Source organism: Scyliorhinus canicula, chromosome 20 (genome assembly GCF_902713615.1).
Source record: "Scyliorhinus canicula chromosome 20, sScyCan1.1, whole genome shotgun sequence".
In the NCBI taxonomy this organism is placed as follows: Eukaryota; Metazoa; Chordata; class Chondrichthyes; order Carcharhiniformes; family Scyliorhinidae; genus Scyliorhinus; species Scyliorhinus canicula.
Window position 1 is genome coordinate 12,046,336 of NC_052165.1, and position 23,477 is coordinate 12,069,812.

The 23,477-nt window shown below is 47.0% G+C and overlaps 1 protein-coding gene across 9 annotated transcripts in view; it reads left to right on the top strand.

The window, feature by feature from the left end:
* Positions 1-23,477, top strand: part of LOC119954680 (suppressor of tumorigenicity 7 protein homolog) — a 207,832-nt gene that overhangs the window by 160,303 nt on the left and 24,052 nt on the right. For all 9 annotated transcript variants that reach the window (XM_038780146.1, XM_038780137.1, XM_038780139.1 and 6 more), the window contains 3 exons: positions 8,151-8,248; positions 10,757-10,871; positions 18,595-18,667. In XM_038780146.1, the coding sequence (XP_038636074.1) occupies positions 8,151-8,248; positions 10,757-10,871; positions 18,595-18,667 (286 nt within the window). The remainder of the gene's footprint in view (positions 1-8,150; positions 8,249-10,756; positions 10,872-18,594; positions 18,668-23,477) is intronic.

Genomic DNA, 23,477 nt, shown 5'->3' on the forward strand with positions numbered 1-23,477 from the left:
CTTTTTATTCTTTCAGGGGATATGGACATCACTGACAAAGCCAGCATGTGTATCCATCCCTAATTATCCTTGAGGAGATGGTGGGGTCCACCTTCTTAAACCGCTGTAGTCTATGTGGTGTAGGTGCACCAGTGCTGTTAGGAAGGGAGTTCCAGGATTTTTGACCCAGCAACAGTGAAGGAATGGCGATATATTTCCAAGTCAGGATGGTGAGTGGCTTGGAGGGGAATTTTCAGGAGGTGATGTACCTATGTGCCTTTGTCCTTCTAGGTGATAGGGTTGGAAGGTATTGTCAAAGGAGTCTTGGTGAGTTGCTGCGGTGCAACTTGTATATGGTATACACTGTTGCCACTCTGTGCAGGTGGTCGAGGGAATTAATGTTTAAGGTGGTGGATGGGGTGCCATTCAAGTAGACTTCTTTGTCCTGGATTGTGTTGAGCTTCTTCAGTATTGTTGGAACTGGGTGCATCCAGGCAGGGGAGAGTGTTCCAACACACTCCTGATTTAGGGCAGCACGGTAGCATTGTGGATAGCACAATTGCTTCACAGCTCCAGGGTCCCAGGTTCGATTCCGGCTTGGGTCACTGTCTGTGCGGAGTCTGCACATTCTCCCCGTGTGTGCGTGGGTTTCCTCCGGGTGCTCCGGTTTCCTCCCACAGTCCAAAAATGTGCAGGTTAGGTGGATTGGCCATGATAAATTGCCCTTAGTGTCCAAAATTGCCCTTAGTGTTGGGTGGGGTTACTGGGTTATGGGGATAGGGTGGAGGTGTTGACCTTGGGTAGGGTGCTCTTTACAGGAGCCGGTGCAGACTCGATGGGCCGAATGGCCTCCTTCTGCACTGTAAATTCTATTTTTTTTTAACAATGTCTTGGAAATGGTGGACAGACTTTTGGGAGTCAGGAGGCGGGTCAATCACCACTGAATTCCTTGCCCCTGACCTGTTCATGTAGCCACACTATTTATATGGCTGGTCCAATTTAGTATCAGATTAATGGTAACCACCAGGATGTTGATATTGGAGGATTCAGCAATGGCCACTGAACATCAAGGAATGATGGTTAGATTCTCTCTTGTTGGAGATGGTGATTGCCTGGCACTTGCGTGGCATGTATGTTACTTGCCAGTTGTCAGCCCAAGCCTGAATGTTGCTGCATATGGAGAGAGACTGCTTCCTTACCTAAGGAGTTATGAATAATACATGTTGTGTAATTAGCAGCGAACATCCCCACTTCTGACCTTTCAATGATGAAGGTCGTTGATGAAGCAGCTGAAGATTGTTGAGCATCTCCCCTCTTGAGTTCAGCACTTTTATCCATGTTTGGACGAAGGCCACAATGAAGTCAGGAACCAAGTGGTCATGCTGGAACCCAAACTGTGTGTCAGTGAGCAGGTTACGTCTGAGGGAGTGCTGCTTGATAGCGATGTCAACAACACTTTCCATCATTTTGCTGATGATTAAGAGTAGACTAATGGGGTGGTAATTGGCTGGATTGTCCTCCTTTTTGTGGATAGGACATACCTGGACAATTTTCCACATTGTCAGGTCGGCGTACTGGAACAGCTTGGTTAGGGATGCAGCTTATACCCTACGAGCGATAGAATGTTGTCAGGGCCTTTAGCCTTTGCAGCATCCAATATATTCATCCGATTTTTGATAGCAGGTGGTGTGAATCACATTAGCTGATGACTGGCCTGTTGTGATGCTGGCATCCTTGTGAGGAGTCCAAGATGGACCCTTAATTATTTCTGGTTGAAGTTGGTTGCAAATGCTTCACCCTTGCCTTTTGTACTGATGTGCTGGGCTCCCCCATCATTGAGGATGTGGCTTGGTGCAGACTCGATGGGCCGAATGTCCTCCTTCTGCACTGTATGTTCTATGGTGATATTTGTGGAGCTGCCTCCTCTGGTTATTTGTTTATTTGACCGCCACCATTCAAGGCTCAATGTGGCAGGCTTGCAGGGCTTTGATCTGATCGCTTGGTTGTGGGATCACTTAGCTCTCTCCATTGCATACTGCTTTTGATGTTTGGCATGTAAGTAGTCCTGTGCTGTAGCTTCTTCTGGGAAATAAATGAGGGAGTCTCCTGAAATAAAGGCTTGGAATGCGGAGATGCTTCACTTCGAAAAATAACTTCCTTGTACGTATTTGTTCAGAAACCAATTATTGCTCTTGGATCAGAGCATGTAGCAGTTCTATGAAGGGGGACACTGAACCTTTCATGGAATGGGATGGTGTTTTCATTGGAATGTTACTGGGGTATGGTTTGAGACATAGAATATCAATGTATCAGACTGGATACCAAGCAAGGTCAGTTGAATCTTTAAAGGGTTGAGTCTAAACAAGTGTAAGAATTCATTCATTTAAAAAAAATATTGGGTGGTATTCTCCATCCCGCCGCACCCGTTTTCTGGCGTGGCATGCCCCGCCGGCAGCAGGATTCTCCGTCCCGGCAGACGGCCAATGGGGTTTCCCATTGTGGGCACCCCCACGCCATCGGGAAATCCACAGGCACGAGTGCACTGTCGGCGAAACGGATGATCCCACCGACGGAGAATCCAGCCCATTGACTCTCAGCTACATAATTCTGCAGCGGACTGTTTTGAGGTAGCTGTGCTCATTTGATCTTCATTTAGGAGGTTTGCAAGGAAGCTACTCCAAAGGTTAGGTGGGGTTACCGGGATAGGGTAGGACTAAGTTAGGATGTTCTTTCGGAGGGTCGGTGCAGACTCGATGGGCTGAATGGCCTCCTTCTGTACTGTAGGGATTCTATGATTCTATTGGTCATTCTTTTTGGACGGTGAGAAACATGACCTAATGCGGATTATTAAAACACTTGCTGCCCTTGCACCACCTCAATCAAAACTAAATAAATAAAACTACCCAATTAAATAATCTTTGTGTTAATTTAAAACCATTGGAGCGTTCAAAACTGAATCTGCAGGGAGATGGCAATAAGTATTTTATCACTACTTTAAAGTCAGGGCATAACTCACTTGTGGAATTAATGCCCTCTGTGATAACATCATGTATTTATTTTACACTGTTTAAATACACGTCTTGCACTGCTCCAGCAGTTAAATTAGAAGCAACATGCGACAGGAGTCTGGGGAGTAGGATGTCTGCTGCTACTTTTGTCAGGTAATGGTTTGTAGCATAAAATGAACTGAGGGGGCCGGTTTAGCTCAGTCAGCTCTCCCAGTCAAAGGGGAAAGCAGTCTATGGTCATCTGGGACTATGGCGACCATACCTTTGAAATGACATGAAATGAAAAGAAGAAAGTGAATAAGGACTAATGACAAAGAAAGAAATGGTGATGGAATTTAGGATTGGATTTGTTTATTGTCACGTGTCCCGAGGTACATTGAAAAGTATTTTTCTGCGAGCAGCTCAACAGATCATTAAGTACATGAAACAAAAAGGTAATAAAAGAAAATACATAATAGGGCAACAGAAGGTACATGTAACTACATAAGCACCAGCATCGGATGAAGCATACAGGGGTGTAGTGTTAATGAGATCAGTCCATAAGAGGGTCGTTTAGGAGTCTGGTAACAGCGGGGAAGAAGCTGTTTTTTGAGTCTGTTCGTGCGTGTTCTCAGACTTTGTATCTCCTGCCCGATGGAAGAAGTTGGAAGAGTGAGTAAGCCGGGTGGGAGGGGTCTTTGATGATGCTGCCCGCTTTACCCAGGCAGTGGGAGGTGTAGATGGAGTCAATGGATGGGAGGCAGGTTCGTGTGATGGAGTGGGCTGTGTTCACGGCTCTCTGAAGTTTCTTGCTGACAGAGGGTTCTGTGACATTGACAGATGTCTCTGGCCATAATCTCTTTATTATTACATTTAGATGCACTCTAGTTTTCTCATTCTCCTCCCCCCCCCCCCCCCAAATCTCCCTGCCCACAAGGGAAGGTGGCCATGATTGCTCTGAGGGGTAATGCTGATATATCAGATAATGTGATGATGCCCACGTTTATTTATTTTGTTTTCCACTTCGAACTCTTTCTAATCCGTCAAATGATTAAATTGCTGTATAATCAAGTGAGGAAGATTGTTAAATGGAGACTTTGTAAAGCCCGGCTTTTCTGCAGTGCCAGACCAGTTACGAAACAAATCGCCGTTGATTCAGATCAGGGACTAAGAGGCAGGTGAGCCACATATCCACTTGAGTCTATGAAATGGATCCATTGCAGCCTCCTGGAGAAGACATTTTTGTATTCATTTCGACATCCGTTCATACAAATTTGTAAAAGTTACACAAGAAAGGAGAAATTGAAGAAAGCGCAGACTTTGTGAATCCACTCGGGGTTATAGTAATCCATTTCCTTCTAGGTTTTTGTTCAGAATGCAACAATCCCTCTTGGGATCACGTTTTTAAAATATTAGAACATGGTTTGAATGAAGTTAGAACATAGAACGATACAGCGCAGTACAGGCCCTTCGGCCCTCGATGTTGCACCGACATGGAGAAAATCTAAAGGCCATCTAACCTACACTATGCCCTTATCATCCATATGCTTATCCAATAAATTTTTAAATGCCCTCAATGTTGGCGTGTTCACTACTGTTGCAGGTAGGGCATTCCACGGCCTCACCACTCTTTGCGTAAAAAACCCACCTCTGACCTCTGTCCTATATCTATTACCCCTCAATTTAAGGCTATGTCCCCTCGTGCTAGCCACCTCCATCCGCGGGAGAAGGCTCTCGCTGTCCACCCTATCTAACCCTCTGATCATTTTGTATGCCTCTATTAAGTCACCTCTTAACCTTCTTCTCTCTAACGAAAACAACCTCAAGTCCATCAGCCTTTCCTCATAAGATTTTCCCTCCATACCAGGCAACATCCTGGTAAATCTCCTCTGCACCCGTTCCAAAGCTTTCACGTCCTTCCTATAATGAGGCGACCAGAACTGTACGCAATACTCCAAATGCGGCCGTACTAGAGTTTTGTACAACTGCAACATGACCTCATGGCTCCGGAACTCAATCCCTCTACCAATAAAGGCCAACACACCATAGGCCTTCTTCACAACCCTATCAACCTGGGTGGCAACTTTCAGGGATCTATGTACATGGACACCGAGATCCCTCTGCTCATCCACACTACCAAGAATTTTACCATTAGCCAAATATTCCGCATTTCTGTTATTCTTTCCAAAGTGAATCACCTCACACTTCTCCACATTAAACTCCATTTGCCACCTCTCAGCCCAGCTCTGCAGCTTATCTATGTCCCTCTGTAACCTGCAACATCCTTCCGCACTGTCTACAACTCCACCAACTTTAGTGTCGTCTGAAAATTTACTCACCCATCCTTCTGCGCCCTCCTCTAGGTCATTTATAAAAATGACAAACAGCAACGGCCCCAGAACAGATCCTTGTGGTACGCCACTCGTAACTGAACTCCATTCTGAACATTTCCCATCAACTACCACTCTCTGTCTTCTTTCAACTAGCCAATTTCTGATCCACATCTCTAAATCACCCTCAATCCCCAGCCTCTATATTTTCTGCAATAGACGATGTGGGGAACCTTATCAAACGCTTTACTGAAATCCATATACACCACATCAACTGCTCTACCCTCGTCGACCTGTTCAGTCACCTTCTCAAAGAACTCGATAAGGTTTGTGAGGCATGACCTACCCTTCACAAAACCATGCTGACTGTCCCTAATCATATTATTCCTATCTAGATGATTATAAATCGTATCTTTTATAATCCTCTCCAAGACTTTACCCACCACAGACGTTAGGCTCACCGGCCTATAGTTACCGGGGTTATCTCTACTCCCCTTCTTGAACAAAGGGACCACATTTGCTATCCTCCAGTCCTCTGGCACTATTCCTGTAGCCAATGATGACCTAAAAATCAAAGCCAAAGGCTCAGCAATCTCTTCCCTGGCTTCCCAGAGAATCCTAGGATAAATCCCATCCGGCCCCGGGGACTTATCTATTTTCACCTTGTCCAGAATTGCCAACACTTCTTCCCTACGCACCTCAATGCCATCTATTCTAATAGCCTGGGTCTCAGCATTCTCCTCCACAATATTATCTTTTTCTTGAGTGAATACTGACGAAAAGTATTCGTTTAGTATCTCGCTTATCTCCTCAGCCTCCACACACAACTTCCCACCACTGTCCTTGACTGGCCCTACTCTTACCCTAGTCATTCTTTTATTCCTGACATACCTATAGAAAGCTTTTAGGTTTTCCTTGATCCTACCTGCCAAATACTTCTCATGTCCCCTCCTTGCTCGTCTCAGCTCTCTCTTTAGATCCTTCCTCGCTTCCTTGTAAATATCAAGCGCCCCAACTGAAACTTCACGCCTCATCTTCACATAGGCCTCCTTCTTCCTCTTAACAAGAGATTCCACTTCTTTGGTAAACCACGGTTCCCTCGCTCGACCCCTTCCTCCCTGCCTGACTGGTACGTACTTATCAAGAACATGCAATAGCTGTTCCTTGAACAAGCTCCACATATCCAGTGTGCCCAACCCTTGCAGCCTACTTCTCCAACCAACACATCCTAAGTCATGTCTAATGGCATCATAATTGCCCTTCCCCCAGCTATAACTCTTGCCCTGCGGGGTATACTTATCCCTTTCCATCACTAACGTAAAGGTCACCGAATTGTGGTCACTGTTTCCAAAGTGCTCACCTACCTCCAGATCTAACACCTGGCCTGGTTCATTACCCAAAACCAAATCCAATGTGGCCTCGCCTCTTGTTGGCCTGTCAACATATTGTGTCAGGAAACCCTCCTGCACACATTGTACAAAGAATGACCCATCTAATGTACTCGAACTATATCTTTTCCAGTCAATATTTGGAAAGTTAAAGTCTCCCATAACAACTACCCTGTTACTTTCGCTCTTTTCCAGAATCATCTTCGCCATCCTTTCCTCTACATCCCTAGAACTATTAGGTGGCCTATAGAAAACTCCCAACAGGGTGACCTCTCCTTTCTTGTTTCTAACCTCAGCCCATACTACCTCAGGAGAAGAGTCCCCATCTAGCATCCTTTCCGCCACCGTAATACTGTCCTTGACTAGCAGCGCCACACCGCCCCCTCTTTTGCCCCCTTCTCTGAGCTTACTAAAACACCTAAACCCCGGAACCTGCAACAACCATTCCTGTCCCTGCTCTATCCATGTCTCTGAAATGGCCACAACGTCGAAGTCCCAGGTACCAACCCATGCTGCCAGTTCCCCTACCTTATTTCGTATACTCCTGGCATTGAAGTAGACACACTTCAAACCACCTACCTGAACACTGGCACCCTCCTGCGAAGTCAAATCTGTGCTCCTGACCTCTATACTCTCAATCTCCCGTACCCCAAAACTACAATCCAGGTTCCCATGCCCCTGCTGAATTAGTTTAAACCCCCCCCAAAGAGTACTAACAAATCTCCCCCTCAGGATATTGGTGCCCCTCAGGTTCAGATGTAGTTCTCAGTAGCTATCAGTTTAGTTAACATTATAACAATCTTTATACTTTTATAAATTCTGAATGTTTTTTATGCTGCACTACTTTCAAAGAAAACTATCCTGTGAAAGTGTAAAATATTTTCTGGCTACCCTAAAGTCTGATTTACAACATTCTGGGCGCGATCTACCGGCCGTTTCGCACCCCACTTTGGGCGAACAGGGCACAACACGGCAGGTAGATACCAGGAGAGGCCTCTTCCGGGATCTACCCGGCTCGCCTCTCCTTGCAAAATCTAATGGGATCTCATGAGTCGACGTGATCTGAATCCCGCCCGTTGTCTCCTCCTGCACTGAGGAGTTCTGGCGAGTGGAATTCCTCAGTGCAGGAACCGGGATTAAGTGCGGCCTCAGTGGAGCATTCCCCGCTGAGGCCCCGGATTGCAACAGTGTCCCGCTTGCTGCGAGCACCGGGAAATATCGACTAAATGTGTTCGACATTGGACCCTGTTGCAATTCGGCTAAATAGTGACCTCTGTAATCGAAGTTTTTAAAAAAAGATTGCTTTTTTGAATTTAAGTTTTGGTGCAGGAAGTTAATTGAAGCATGTTCTAATGGAATGGAGGAACAGGCTTATGGGGCTGAATGGTCAACTTCTGCTACTAGGTTCACAGGCAATCGTTGTCTTCACCACTAAAAATATACATACGGGATGTTCTGTCTTTCAGGGAGGGACACAAACGTGTTAGTTTACATTAAAAGAAGATTGGCAATGTGTTCAAGGAAACTGGGAAGGACAAGAGAAGCAGTAAAAATGATGCGGGATGTGAGTACAAACAGACAATGCCGGTGTGGCTGGTTGTGTGTGTGCTGACCTGTTTAAAATGGCTGAAATGCTCAAACTGATTATTAGAAAGCTGGATTATTCCTATTCAGTCAGCAGTCTGGAGACATTGGTTTGGGGTTTCATCACCGATTGGGTAGCAATAGTTGGGAAATTCCCAGCGGCCCGCCCGCCTTGGGACAAAATGCCTGCAAATGCAGGATCGACATTGCTGAGAGACAGGCATGGGCTGCAGTTGGGCCAGCCGTCTAGGGAAAGGGGTCCAAAGAAGCCACAGGGTCTGCCGGGTGCCAGGATGGGCTGATTAAAAGACCTGATTCAGTGCTATGGGATTTCATCCCAGTTCTCATAAAAAACACCAACGTTCTTACACACCCTGCTATCATACACACTCCCATGCCCCCAAGCCAGGCTGCGCCTCTCCCCAGCCACCCCCCCCTCCCCCATGGTCCCTTATGCCAAATTATGCCTCCAGATGATGTATTTTCTGCTGAGAGCCCAGACATCCATTACTTTGAGAAAACATCTAAGCGCCAAGGAAAACATTGCCCGACTGTCAGCTCTGGCTCTCTGATCTCTGCTGTCAATTTCACAGTGTTTATTGACAGACGTTTAAGAGACTTGAAATGCCTGCAGTTTCTGTTATTGATACTTTAAAGGTCTGAATGATTGACATTTTATTGTGCATTAATTAGAGGACTTTTTGGCATAATAGAAATTCATAAATAAATTACTTTTTAAAATGTTTTCTTTGCATATCCTATTATCTTTACAGGGTTAATTGGTTCTACACAGTGTATTGTGGATGAACGGGGTTGAAAATGCCATAGCATGGCATGAGGGGCCATAAGGGGATGGACACGGGCATACTTCGGCATGACAGTATGAGGAGGCATGGAAAGGATGGAGGAACATAGCTTGGCAGAGGAAGCATGAGGGGCCATGAGGGTGGGTGGGGGACATGGCTTGGCATATGGCGCATGAGGAGGATTTTTTGTACTTACCGTTTCAACGGTCCCCTAATGCAGACTAGTTCACGACACTTCTGAAAATCGTGGAGGAGTAGGACATGCATATCCCCACAATGGAGCCCACCACGCCGTGTTTCAGGCAAGGGTTTGGGACCTAAAAGAGCACGCGCCCTTAAAAGACACTCCTGAAAATCGTTCAGCCGAGAATGGGGTCATAGATCCCAGAATCAGGACTCGCCCGCCATTTTCAAAGGACTCATGACTTGGTGAAACTCCAGGCCAATGGACCAAACCAAGGACCTGATAGCTCCTTGGTTTCCTGGCATATTCCTGCCTCTGGGCTTTTTGGGAATATCCTGATTCAGTGTGTAAACAGCTATCTGCCCTCAAGCGGCAGGCAGCCAATTAGGCACCATAGTGGCAACTGGAATTTTCTAATTAGCGTACAGGAGTGAGGCCAAAGCACTGCCTAGAGACGGAGGTGGCCTTCTGGCAGCAGGGTGTGAATACCCCATTAGCATTTTCCCTGTCGACAATTGTTGTGAGGCAGCCACGTCCAATTTAAATTGCAGCTTTTAAAAATAAAATGAATCCGACATGATACATCCTCTCTCTATTTCACCAACGTCAGCAGCTTTCAATATGGAAAGTAGAGCTGGATGGCCTCCTGTTGGCCCTCCAGCCCTCTGTCCTCATTTGGACTGCAAGTGCATTTCCTGTCCACTAATTGATTGGGGTGAAGCAGGTGCCGGCTGGAGGTGGGTCAGCACCCGGAAATGGGCCCAATGTCAGGGTCCGAACCCCGGAACTAAAATTCAGCCCGACACGACCAGTCCAACCAGCCATTTGAGGCTGATGTAAAGTCTGGGGACACCCCAGGGTGGTGCCCAATAATAACAATGTTGCCATCGGAAATGACTGTGAACATGCTGAAGTCAGTGTCATATTGTTGTCACTTGATTCTCTCCTTCCGCACTATTTATCATTTAGAAACACAAACATATCAAAATGGGCGTAATATTGAATTCAAATTAGAAACCATCCCCTGAGAATAATATTCAGAGCATGTTATTCTTCGCCAGAGAAAATCTAAATCTGCAAATAATAAATATTACTATCCTACCTTCCAAAATATTTAATCAGTCTCCTTCATTGCTTTGCTACCTCAACATTGTGCACAATGGGTTAAGTATTTTAAAGAAGGACTAATTTAACCATTCTCATCTAGTGAAGTTAGATTCTGGAACTTCAGCCAGCCAATTGAACCAATTAATTCAGCCTGTACTAGTTATAAAGTAAAATTCAGATGTTGCAAGGTCAGGAGAGAATCCCAAATCAAACTTGTTTGCATTGAGTTGAACTATCAGCACAAATGGACAAAAGTTCTCATCTGTTGAAAATACCTAATCCAAATGCGTCAATTTACTTTGCAGTATCGTTAATGTCTTATTCTTTACAAATCCCATGTTTATTACTGACTGTATTTCTCAGTCTAACTGTCAGTTTGATTGCTTTGCAGTTGATGAAGGAGTTCCCACTTCTCAGTATGTTCAACATCCACGAAAATTTACTGGAGGCACTTTTAGAGCTACAGGCTTATGCTGATGTGCAGGCAGTTTTAGCCAAATATGACGGTGAGTCATGGAAGACTTTTTATACGCTGGAGGAAAGGTGGGAAAATAGTAGGCAGAGTTTTGTTTAACAGCAACAACTGCAACTTGTATGGAGAGGGGGCCTGTGAATGTAGCAACACATCCCAAGGCGCTTCACTGAAGTGTTAATGATTTTGTCTGAAAGGAAGTATGTGCAAAGATACTTCTTCCGGTCAGAGTCTGATGTTGCATCATGTTCATGTTTCTACCTTTATTTCCGGAAGAATTTCCCTAACATGTTCTCCTCAAGGTACTGATCCTGGCTGGGGATACTGTCCCCCGAATACTGACAGCTTTCTTATCTAGATAGGTGAAACCAGACAATAGCCTGAATTTGTTTTGCCGATTGGATGTGCACACTCGGCGGTCCCGAGAGCGGGTGTGGAATGAGTTCCCGGTTATGGTCAGCTCCGTAGAGTAATTTCACGCTGTCTGGCCAATAAACGGCCATCCAGCGTAAAACACGCTCTGTTAAAAGCTGAGCACTTCCGGGGACCCATTTATTTCACTTAAATTAACTTCTGGATTGTCAGTGGACGTGCGTCTGACTTGCTTCCGGCCGAAACATCGAGCGAGGGCACGATGACGTCGGGACAAGTGCCTGGCGTCTTCCCAGGCGGTTGTACGCAATTCTGGGTCGGGCACGGAACAGAAGTTTATATGTGAAATTCTAGAATAAAACAGAAAATGCTGGAAAATCTCAGCAGGTCTGTGAAACAAGAGTTTATCGGGGCTGGATTTTCCACTCCTGTTTTCGGGGGAGTGGGAATGATGGCGGGGCCGGCGGTTCTTGGGGGAATCCCAAAACGGGTTTTACAGCGGCAGGATTTCTCAGATTGATTCTCCTTGCCAATGGCATAACGGGAATCCCGACTTTCAAAGTCGGAATTCCCATTTGAATAGATTTAAACGTCATAATCAGCCCTTTATGCTTGATTGTTCCTGTTCCCTGTGCACCTGACAAGCAGAGTCCACCAGAGGCACACAGGTGAGTATAGCCCCCGGGGCGGAGAAAGTCATGCCCGGGCATTACCTTTGCACTGCCTCCTGATAGGCGGCACGGAAACACAGTGGTTAGCACTGTTGCTTCACAGCGCCAGGGATCCAGATTCAATTCCCAGCTTGGGTCACTGTCTGTGCTGAGTCTGCCTGTTCTCCCCTTGTCTGCGTGGGTTTCCTCCGGATGCTCCAGTTTCCTCCCACAAGTCCCGAAAGATGTGCGTGTTAGGTGAATTGAATGTCTCTGAATTCTCCATCCGTGTACCCGAACAGGTGCGGAGTGTGGCGACTAGGGGATTTTCACAGTAATTTCATTGCACTGTTAATGTAAGCCTACTTGTCGCTCCAATAAAAATTATTATTGTCAGGCAGTGCCAGCTGGGGAGGGTGAGGGGGGGGGGGGGGGGGGGGGGGGGGGGGGGGGGGCAGGGGTTGCGTGGGTAGATATTGCACAGAAAATAGGACCAGGATGAGGCCATTCAGCCCTTGATGCCTGCTCTGCCATTCATTATGATCATGGTTGATCATCCAACTCAGTAACCTGTTCCCACTTTACCCCCCATATCCTTGATCCCTTTAGCCCCAACAGCTATATTTAATTCCTTCTTGAAGACATACAATGTTTTGGCCTCAACTGCTTTCTGTGGTAGCGAATTCCACAGTCTCACTGCTCTTTGGGTAAAGAAATAAATTACTTGGAAGCATCTTCCTGCACCTGCCCTGTCTAGATTCCCCCTCATTCTTCTGAATTCCAGCGAATATACCCCAACCAACGAATATAATCCCAACCAACACAATCTTTCATGTCTCAATCTCGCCATCCCAGGAATCAGTCTGGTAAACCATTGCTGCGTTCCCTCTCTGGGGATGGGGGGTTCTATCTTTATATTTTAAAATCCGGCACCCTGCCAATGGGACAGCGTGGGAGCCGCCTCTTGACGTTTCTTTGCTTCAGTTGCTGAAGAGGCGGCGGAGGAAGCCATCCATCCATGGCGCCGTCAGATTACGCCCTATTTTTCCCGCCCCCGTGGCGCCACTCTGCAGAAAAATGAGAAAATTCCACCTCTCATTTTGAGTCCATTTAACCCTTCATCTTCAACGAGAATTGAAAGCTATTCATTCCTGGAGGGTGCATCAGCTGGACCCAATCACACTCTCATCCACTGTCCTGAAAGGTAAAGCGTCCAGCAGGGCTCCCTGGATAGCCGAAGTAAATTTACGAACCCTGTCGACATTGCCTCATCTCGGCGTGTTGAGGCTAATTGCAATTTTACATGGTCTTTTGGTCAAGAGAAGCTTACTCAGCACAGACCGCCAATCAAGCTTGCGACTTTTAATCTGAGTGGCTTAGTGTAGAATCATGTGGCTCTTTCTCCAACTCAGCCACCGAGAATGGTTCTGGAGTTACTTTCAATCTTAAGAATTGAATTCACACTGCATATGAGAGGGCCGTGAACATAACTGCCATTCATGTGCGACCAGATAAAAAGCACAGTGAGCCCTCTCTTTGTTATCATGCTCCACTTACTAGCTGTGTCCCAGGATGAGGAATGCAGAGAGCCCAAAGAATGTGAATTTAAATCCTACCACGCCCTTTGAGAATTTGAATTCAATTGCGTCTTTAAAATCTGGAAATAAAAAGTCGGTTTCCGTCAAGTGGAGCTGTTGGATTGCCGTAAAACCCCAGCTGGATCACAAATGCCCTTCCTGGAAAGAAGCCTGCCACCCTTCACCAGACTGGCCAGTGTGTGACTCCAGTCCCCCACTAATGTATTCTTAATTGTGCCGTGGGCTGGCCTACCAAGCCACTGAGCTGTGTCAAACCACAGCAAAAGAGTAACTGTACCGGTTCAAGAAGTAGCCTCACTGCCAAATTCTTGGGGCAACTGGAGATGTGTAGTAAATCCTGACTTACCAGCAACACCCACATCCTGAGGATAAATAAACAAAAGATTGGAACTTTGGTTGTTGGCAAACAAAGAGTTGACAAGAATCTTTGATTCAAGTAAGGAATGAAAAATGTGCATTATTTCGGGACAATTATTTTGGGCAGCAGGGTAGCATGGTGGTTAGCATAAATGCTTCACAGCTCCAGGGTCCCAGGTTCGATTCCCGGCTGGGTCACTGTCTGTGTGGAGTCTGCACGTCCTCCCCCTGTGTGCGTGGGTTTCCTCCGGGTGCTCCGGTTTCCTCCCACAGTCCAAAGATGTGCGGGTTAGGTGGATTGGCCATGCTAAATTGCCCGTAGTGTCCTAATTAAAGTAAGGTTAAGGGGGGGGGGGGGGGGTTGTTGGGTTACGGGTATAGGGTGGATACGTGGGTTTGAGTAGGGTGATCATGGCTCGGCACAACATTGAGGGCCGAAGGGCCTGTTCTGTGCTGTACTGTTCTATGTTCTAATCGTTTTCCAGTAACCCTCTGGGATTGGTTTCTCCGATTCTCAGGCTGTGTCCTGACGCCGGCGAGGGAACGGTGGGATTTTAAGACTGAAGATTTGGCGCAAAACGTCCACCGATCCTCCGTTTGGCTGGGGGCTAGCAGGGAGTCAGGGTGGAGCACCCGGTTCTAGCTGCCGATATGGCCCGGAGCGGCCGGGCCGTGCAACATGGCACCGGCCGCGCGCGGACCCAGCCTGCAAAATGGTGCCCCATCCCCCCTTTGGGCAGCTCGCGATCCCGGCCCACTCCCCAACAGTGCCCCCAGCCCCTGCCAAAGTCCCCCCTGCCGTGGATCGGCCCTCCCACGACTGTGGCGGCGCTGGGCTGATTCCGCAGCCGCCACGCCGAGTTGCCGTCGGATGATAGCACAGGCGACCAACGACGTTGGGAATGCAGCCTTGCTGAGGCCATCGATTCGGCACGCGGCTTACTCTAGGAGCGCGCAAGCATCGCATCACGAAAGCGGAAACATTGATTCTCCGGCCGATTGCCGAACGCGATTTCGGCGTCACCGTCCGGAGAATCCCGCCCCTGGGGCGAAAATCCCCGACCCCCAGCAGGGTCGGAGAATCACCCGGGGCCGCCGAAAATCCCGTCCCCGCCATGTCCAGAATTCTCCCACCCGCAAAAAGTCAGCGTGCCGCCAATCCCGCCGCCCGCCTCGGAGAATGGCGGGGGCCGGCGGGAGGCTACGGGTTTCTGTGCTGCCGTTATTCTCCAGCCCGGATGGGCCGAAGTCCCGCCGCTGCGAAGCCTCTCCCGCCGCCATGGTTTGAACCACCTCTGTGCCGGCAGGATCAGCGGCGCGAGCAGGCCCCCGGCGTCCTGGGGGGGGGGGGGGGGGGGGCGCGGGGCGATCGGACCCCAGGAGGTGCCCCCACGGTGGCCAGGCCCGCGATCGGGGCCCACTGATTGGCGGGCGGGCCAGTGCCGTGGGGGCACTCTTTTTCTTCCGCCGCCGTCATGGCCACCATGGCGGAGGCGGAAGAGAATCCCCCAGCGCACATGCGCCGGTGGTGACGTCAGCGGTAGCTGACGCACCGGCACATGCGCGAACCGGCAAAGCCTTTCGGGCGGCGGGCGTCAAAGGCCGTTGTTGCCGGTTTTGGCGCCAGTCCGTGTGGTGCCAACCGCTCTGGCGCTGGCTTAACCCCTCAATGTGAGGGCTTGGCCCCTAAAGGTGCGGAATCTCCGCACCTTTGGGGAGGCCCGATGCCGGAGTGGTTTGCGCCACTCCGCTACGCTGGGACCCTCCGCCCCGCCGGGTAGTGGAGAATTTCGCCCCTGATCTCTTAGAATTCAAATATTCAGAAAAAAATATTTTCAATTTGTAGGACTGACGTGACCAGTAGATTGCAGTCCTGTTTAAAGTATTATTGATACTGTTTTATACGTGAAAGTTCTCAGGTAAATTCTGCACAGAGATGTGGTTGGTTGGTCATTCGTGTTTCGGGTGCAATTTGAGGAAGAACTTGTGCAATTTTAGATGTCAACTTTGTTTTGCTATATTGTGCCTGAACTCTGTGGACCAGTAGATTGAAACCATCACCAAGCAAGAGTTTGTTTGTTCCCGGCACAAATATTCTGATCTTAAGTTCCATTGAAGATGACATTGTTGACATTCATTGTTGCTATATACTGTGCTAAGCAACAGCGGCGCATTCAGCGGAGCACTGACTAATTTGTAACACCATGCCTGTGATTTTTGAAGGTCATGCCTGCATTAGAGAGAAGAGTGATGGATTTTTTAAACCTTTGATGCTGCTGAAGAATCGAACCCAAAATATCAAAAAGAGCGGCCTCTTTCATTTAAAAAACGGAAACGTTGTTGTATTTCATAAACAATTACATCTCCAGTATTTTGCTTTGTAGTTCACTCAGTGTTATTTACCGAAATGCTGCACTATTTTTCTATTTGCTAGGCCAATTAGTTGTCGTCATGTTGATGTGGGCCAGTTGCTAAGGTGATAAGTTAATCTTTGCGTCATTTTGCTTTTGGGCAGCTAACTCCACTCTGTTTTTTTTGTATTTAATCCAGTGATTCCCAAACTAGTTTCTAACGTGACCCCATTTTAATGCATGAAGATTACTGTGACCGCCGATGCCAGCAAAAAAAAAAAGCAGCATCGTAACATTGAGTATATAATCATTAAGGTTTTCCTCGGCGGCCCAAATCTTCAGAGGGTGGGGCAATCGCAGTCACATTGCAACTCCGCTCCTACTTTTACATGCCATGCCAGAACTCCATGGTTCTGGCCGGGACATCCAATCCTGGCCTCTCCAGAAATGCGGTGCCTTCCTGCAATGGGACCACTTATTTGTAGCAATGAATTGTCAGTGGAAGACAAGCCACGCCCCATTTTTTTTACAACACTAGCCGCTTTATTCTGGTGAGTAAAAAGTTTAAATGTACCAAAGATTCTTTGGAAAGCCACAGAGACAGGTGTGAAAGGGATTAGGGTGGCAGATGTGTAGGGTGGCAGCTGGGAGGGTCATACGTGGGTGAGTGGGTAGGGGTGGGTCAGTTTGGGAGGGGTTGTCAGGTCTGGGGTGGAGTTGAGTGGGGGAGGGGGGGGGGCTAGTCAGGTCGCCGAACACAGACCAATCAGGCAGTGGCAAGGCCATCAGCAGAACTTCCCCAGGAAGCAAGACCCTGGTGGAGGTTACGCCCCGCCCCTCCAATGTCCTGTTCCTCGACTTTCAATCAGGCACTTATTCTTATCAGGCACTTATCAGGCCTCGCACACCCCTCAATTGGTGGCTGGGCACAAGGTCAATTTAATTCTGGTGGAGATGAAAAAGCGGCGGCGGGTTTCTGGTACGCTGCCACCACGTTTAAATTTAAGGCCTTCTCCCGCCTCGAAGCTCACCAACAGTGAGAGGAGATGATTCTGCTCCTTGTTTACACAATAGCAAGATTATTCCGGAATGCAGTGAACAAGGTTTGCATTTAGTCTCAAGCAATTCATATTTGCAACGGGCTGTTAGTTGCATTAGCTAGGAGTTAGCTGCCCAAAAGCAAAATAACGCAAAGATTAACTTATCACCTTAGCAACTGGCCCACATCAACATGACAACAACTAATTGGCCTAGCAAATAGAAAAAGTTGCACTTGTTCGTGATTGAGTTTAGCAATATGTGGCCTGTGGAGCTATAACTCATGTCCTCTATCTGAATTCACCCTCAAATAGTTTCGAGTTGATCCACCAGCAAGCCGTTCATGTTTGCTGTAATAAATGTACCCCATTGTTCCAGTATGCCTACCTCCCAGCGTCCGCTAACTCCATGACTCTTTAACACCTAGAGCACCATCTGTTCCACGTTCTCTCCAAGTCACGCACCATCCTGCTTGGATGTGTGTCACTGCTACTTCATTGTGCTGCGTCACAATCCTCAAATTCCTGCTTTTCACCCACCTTGTGAGCGCCTTCACCATGGGCTGCAACAGAGCAAAAAGGGCATCACCTTCTGAGGACAGTAAAAAAAAAAGGCATTAAATAAATTCTGTCTTGCCGGTGCCATCCACATTCTGAGAACAAATGAACTGAATAATCGCAGTCTAGATCAAGCCTGAATCTGTAGGAGTCCTGGTTATGTACGTAAGTAAGCATTCAGTATCAGTTGGCGTATCAGGGCATCCTTAAATTCAAGCTAACTGAAAATCTTTTGGATCATGGAAAATAACCTTTTAATTAGACGTTTTTTTTGTGTGGGCTCACGTTGAAGGAAATTGTACATTAATTTCAGAAATTCAGACATAAGGCATCCACCAAAGATTTGGTGAATGTTCTGTAGCCATTGTGCAGGGCTAGAAAGATGTTTTCTCATGCAAAAATATTTCTATTTTCAGGAAAAATGCTACAATCCTTGGGGGAAAAAAAATGAAAATTGCAGTTTACAATCAAGAGATTGCAATCTCATTTTAATGCACCAGGGATGCTTCTGTACATTTAAGATTTCTAAAACCCGACAGGGCAAAATGAGCCAATATAAAAGCTTACACAGTGAAGCTCATGTAAAGTAATCTAGGCACCATGATGAGATGATAATTTGAAGAATTCTATCTATGATGGTTTAGTTATTGGATTCTTTCTCCGTGGTATACTGATTTGGATCAGTTAAGGAAAAATAGAAACGGAACTTGTCTTAACTACGAGTAAATGTTTTGTGAGAAAATTCATCCCACTGCTACGGGAAGTGTGGAGTGCCTTGATTTTTGTGGTGTGCAGAGGTCATTTAATCATTATTTCTTCTCTCTTTTGTGACAGATATTAGCTTACCAAAGTCAGCGACAATATGTTACACAGCGGCACTACTTAAAGCAAGAGCAGTCTCTGACAAGTAGGTACTCTCAACATTGTTAATATTAGCATAATGCCAAGAATGATACTATTGATCAAAAAGACTGAAACAGATTAGTATGTATGGCACAGTATTCAAATATGTGGCGCAGAGTATATAAAAAGCGCACTAAGAGTAGCCTTCGAGGTCCAAAGTGAAACCCGTGGCATGTCTGGTGCGAACCTCACTGGGCACCATATTGGCCAAAGTGTTAGTGCACACTCAGCGAGCGTCTGCCAAAGGTATGCAGAGTTGCCAGATCATTGCGTCAGTCAGCACATAATACTGATTTGATGCCAGTTCTGCCATTCTGGAGCTCTCAAAGCTTTCACTTGATTATGCACTGTTGAACACATGTTCAGCAACAGGAGAGAACTGTAATATTCAAAGGGATCGTCAACTACTTTTAGCTTATTGACCGATTGATTTCCATTGGCTGCTGCTCTGATTGTACAAATCTTTGGTGCATTTTCCAATTGTTTGTAGATGCTAAAGTCTACACCGAGTAGGGAATGGCACCTGGTAAAGGACTTGGTCCTGACCTCAAGGCTTCTGCACAAGTGACTTGCTCCCGAACATGGGTAGAGACATAGGTATGCCAATTGAAATACAGCATCAGCAGGGGGCACGCAGAGCAGGACAAGCTGATAGAGGGGGGAGGAGTGGAAGTAGGACTCTCACCAGGAGGCCAAAGTATGCAGGGAGTAAATCTATTGAACCTCAGCTAGGAACAAAAGTATGACATCTGTGCTTCAATAAGGATGCCTTCACTAAAATGTATCACCTGTTGTAGCCACAACTACAGCCTCAGACCATGACAAGGACTGCATTCCCCCCCAGTGACCTTGAAGATAACCGTGGTTGTGAGCTTTTATACATCAAGTCCTTCTGGACTGGTGCTAGGTATTTAAAGCATCTTTCAGTTTCCCATTCACTGTCCCATAAGGGAAGTAACTGATGCTCTCTATTCAAACAGAGCTGAATGTATTGCATTCCCTCTTGCCATAGAACAGGCAGAGTGAGCATACAACGTTTCATTTTACGAGATATGGGCATCGCTGACTGGACCAACGTTTTTATTGCCCATCCCTAGTTGCCCTTGAGCAGGTGGTGGTGAGCAGCCTTTTTGAACCTCTGCAGTCCCTGAGATGTAGGTACACCCACAGTGCCGTTAGGGAGGAAGTTCCAGGATTTTGACCCAGCCACAGTGAAGGAATGGTGATGTTTCCAAGTCGGGTTGGTGAGTGACTTGGAGAGGAACTTTCCAGTGGTGATGTTCCCGTGTATCTGCTGCCCTTGTCTTTATAGTGGTTGTGGGTTTGGGAGATGCTGCCTAAGGAGCCTTGGTGAGTTCCTGCAGTGCATTTTGTAGATGGTACACACGGCTGCCACTGTTCGTGAGTGGTGGAGAGAGTGAATGTTAGTGGAACGAATAACGATCAAGCGGGCTGCTTTGTTCTGGATGTTGTCGAGCCTCTTGAGTGTTGTTGGAGCTGCACTCATCCAGGAAGTGAAGCATATTCCGTTACACTCCTGACTTGTGCCTTGTAGGTGGTGGACAGGCTTTGGAGAGTCGGGAGGTGAGTTACTTCCTGCAGGGTTCCGAACCTTCGATCTGCTCTTGTAGCCACAATATTTATATGGCTAGTCGAGTTCAATTTCTGATCAACGGTGGCACCCAAGATGCTGATATTGGGAGATTAAGCAATGGTAATGCCATTGAACGTCAAGGGGCGATGGTTAGATTCTCTCTTGTTGGAGATGGTCAATGCCTGGCACTTGTGTGGCGTGAATGTAACTTGCCACTCGTCAGTCCAAGCCTGGATATTGTCTTGGTCTTGTTGCATTTGGACATGGACTGTTTCAGTATCTGAAGATTCACGAATGGTACTGAATATTGTGCAGTCATCTTTTGTGACAGATATTAGCTTACCAAAGTCAGCGACAATATGTTACACATCCCTACTTTTGACCTTGTGTTGGGAGGAAGGTCAAAGATGAAGCAGCTGAAGATCATTGGGCCTAGTACAGAGGAATTCCTGCAGTGATGTCCTGGATCTGAGATAATTGGACTCCAACCTCCCTAACCATTTTCCTTCGTGCCAGGTCCTCCAACCAGCAGAAGATTTTCCCCTGATTCCCATTGACTCCAGTTTAGCTACAGCTCCTTGATGCCATACTCAGCTGAATGTTGCCCTGATGTCAAGAGCAGTCACTCTCACCTCACCAACTCTACAGATTGCAGGCTTCCCTGTGGTGCTATAGACTGCATACACATTGCCTTGCTGATACAGAATGTCTACCTGAGTGTACCGGAATCGAAAGAGAGTTCACTCACTCAGTGACCGGCTGGTGTGTGACTGGTCAATACAGGTTAATAGCCAATTTCCTGGCAGCCGCTGTGATCCCTTCGTTCTGGGGCAGTCTGCTGTATCATCAGCATTTGAGTTACCGCGACAACCCAGAGAATGGATACTAGTGATAGGAGTCCTGCAGTACTCAGCACAGTTGGTGGTCTGCTACGTGCTGCACAGTCTCACCATATTATGGGTCACAGCTATACCCAAGCAGTTGAGTAGGAGGTGGAAGAGTGAACACAACCCTGAGAGTTCTTGTCTTACTGTGCTGACCGGGGAGAACTTTCCGACTGCAATAGTAAAAAATGTAATCCCCCATTCAGTAACAACCCCACACTTTCCCACTGTAGTTAACCATGACTGCATCCACTTAGCCACAATAGCAATGGTATTTTATTCAAGAAACACATTTGCAGCCCAAATGCCAAACTGCAGTGTAATTTGCATAAATATTCATTTGTAGGCCGTAATCGGGTTAAAAACATGGAAACACGTAACCAAATGTGGCAATGAAGTACCTCAAATGCAATAAATCAAACCTTAATGTAACTTTGAACAATATCAAATAAATATTCCAAACAAATTTATCAATCAATAACATTGAATATCACATACAAAGGACAACATGGTCCTTGTGCATTCCCTTAGTGTTTTCTGTGTGCCTGTCCTAGTGCTCCTACACAGTGCTACAAGGCTGATTGAAGGCTTTCAACTTTCTGTGGCAGAGACTGCAGATGGCATGAGACTGTACCAACTTGACATGGGTAGAAACGGCCTGGGCTGGCTGGCTGACAGGCAAAAGCAAGGGGACTGCTGGCGAGTTGGCATCTGCTCTTTCCTTTCCCGTTGCCGCCTGTGCTTGGTGTCTCGTATCCAGCCTATGTGCTATCCTCTAAAGCACACACGCTGTGTGTACCAATTCGACTGGTGGCTGCAAGTGTGACAATGAGTGATGGTGTTTCTTCATCTTCGCAGCTTTCCTACTCTTCCACCTACGACTGCTCCACCGCTCCCCGACCAGGCTGTTGCACTTTGGTTTCTGAAAAGAGAAAGTCACAAGGGTAGGGCTGTGGTGAGGGGATGGGGATAAAGTTAGAGCTACAGACTCATGGCATCAGCAGCTTGTAAGTCAGAAGAAAGTGTAGAATGAGGGGAATGTGGGTATTGTACTCCAGAGAGCCACGTGTTGAAGGATAGAATTGGAGACCAACTTTTTCACACTTTATAAGCAATATAGGAGCTCAAGTGAATCCCCAATTAAGGGCCACTGCCTGAACACAATTAAACGCTCAATTTGGTACACTGGGATGTGAGCCATGAGCTGTGGGTATGAGGCTTGGAGCAGCTCTAAGCATGTGGGGGTGAGGTGAAACTGTGAATGTGATGTAAGAGTCCTGGTTGATGAAGATGGTCGGTAGGTGAGTGACGGGGGTGTGAAGCATTGAACAGTGTCAAAGGCTAGTTCGTGGTGCTTGAAGATGAAGTCAGTGACCGTATGTATTTGTGTGAAGCCGTTGAAATTTTTGCAGCCCTTCATCCAGTTTCACAGGCTCTGACTCCTGGAATTACCCACCGCAGCTACCTGCTCACACTGCCTTGTGAGAGTTTGTCTGGATTGCCCCTTGCTGGAAGGCCACATCTCTCCTGCTCTGCCCCTTCCTGTCTAAGGCCTCCAATGCAGCGCCTGAAAACCTTGCAGCCCACTCTTTCGCATTTTGTGCGATTCTCGTGACTTTCTCAGGTCAAAATCAGCCTTAGAATTACTTTCGGCACCTGCTGCAGCCACCGTGCACCTCGCCTTCAAGAGGTGCAGGCTGGACTTAACTGGTGTTAGCCCCTAGTTTAGCACTGGCAGCACACTGCCGCCACGTTAAGTAGTAAGCAACATGTGGCAGGCTGCTAGCTGCAGAAGCAACTGGCACGGATTAACCCCACATCATAATTATGCAGCTGTTTTTGCAGGCTTTTGAATTTAACCCCCGTTAATGCATTAAATGTTGTGTGCGTGGTTTATGACATCATTTGAATTTAAGAATGAGATTACGCCTATCCGTGTCTCTCAGATAGCTATTAATCTGCGCCTGAACCATCTGATAAATTAACGGTTCAAATGGAGACTTTACCTCAGAACTTAGGTCCTTTACAGGGTGGGTTAAAACAAGGAATAACATCACAGTTTAATGGAAAGGAAGATGAAATGAGCTATGGAGCAGGTGGTTGATCTGCTACTGTCAATTTGCCAACAGTGCTCAAACTGAAGGTTAACCCATAATATAACATTTTGGGGAAACATTGTCCCTTGATCCTTTACTCTAAGGGTGGAGCAATCTCAGATTGTGCAATGAAATGTAATATAATAATCTTTATTAGTGTGACAAAGTAGGCTTACATTAACAGTGCAATGAAGTTACTGTGAAAATCCCCTAGTCGCCACACTCCGGCGCCTGTTCGGG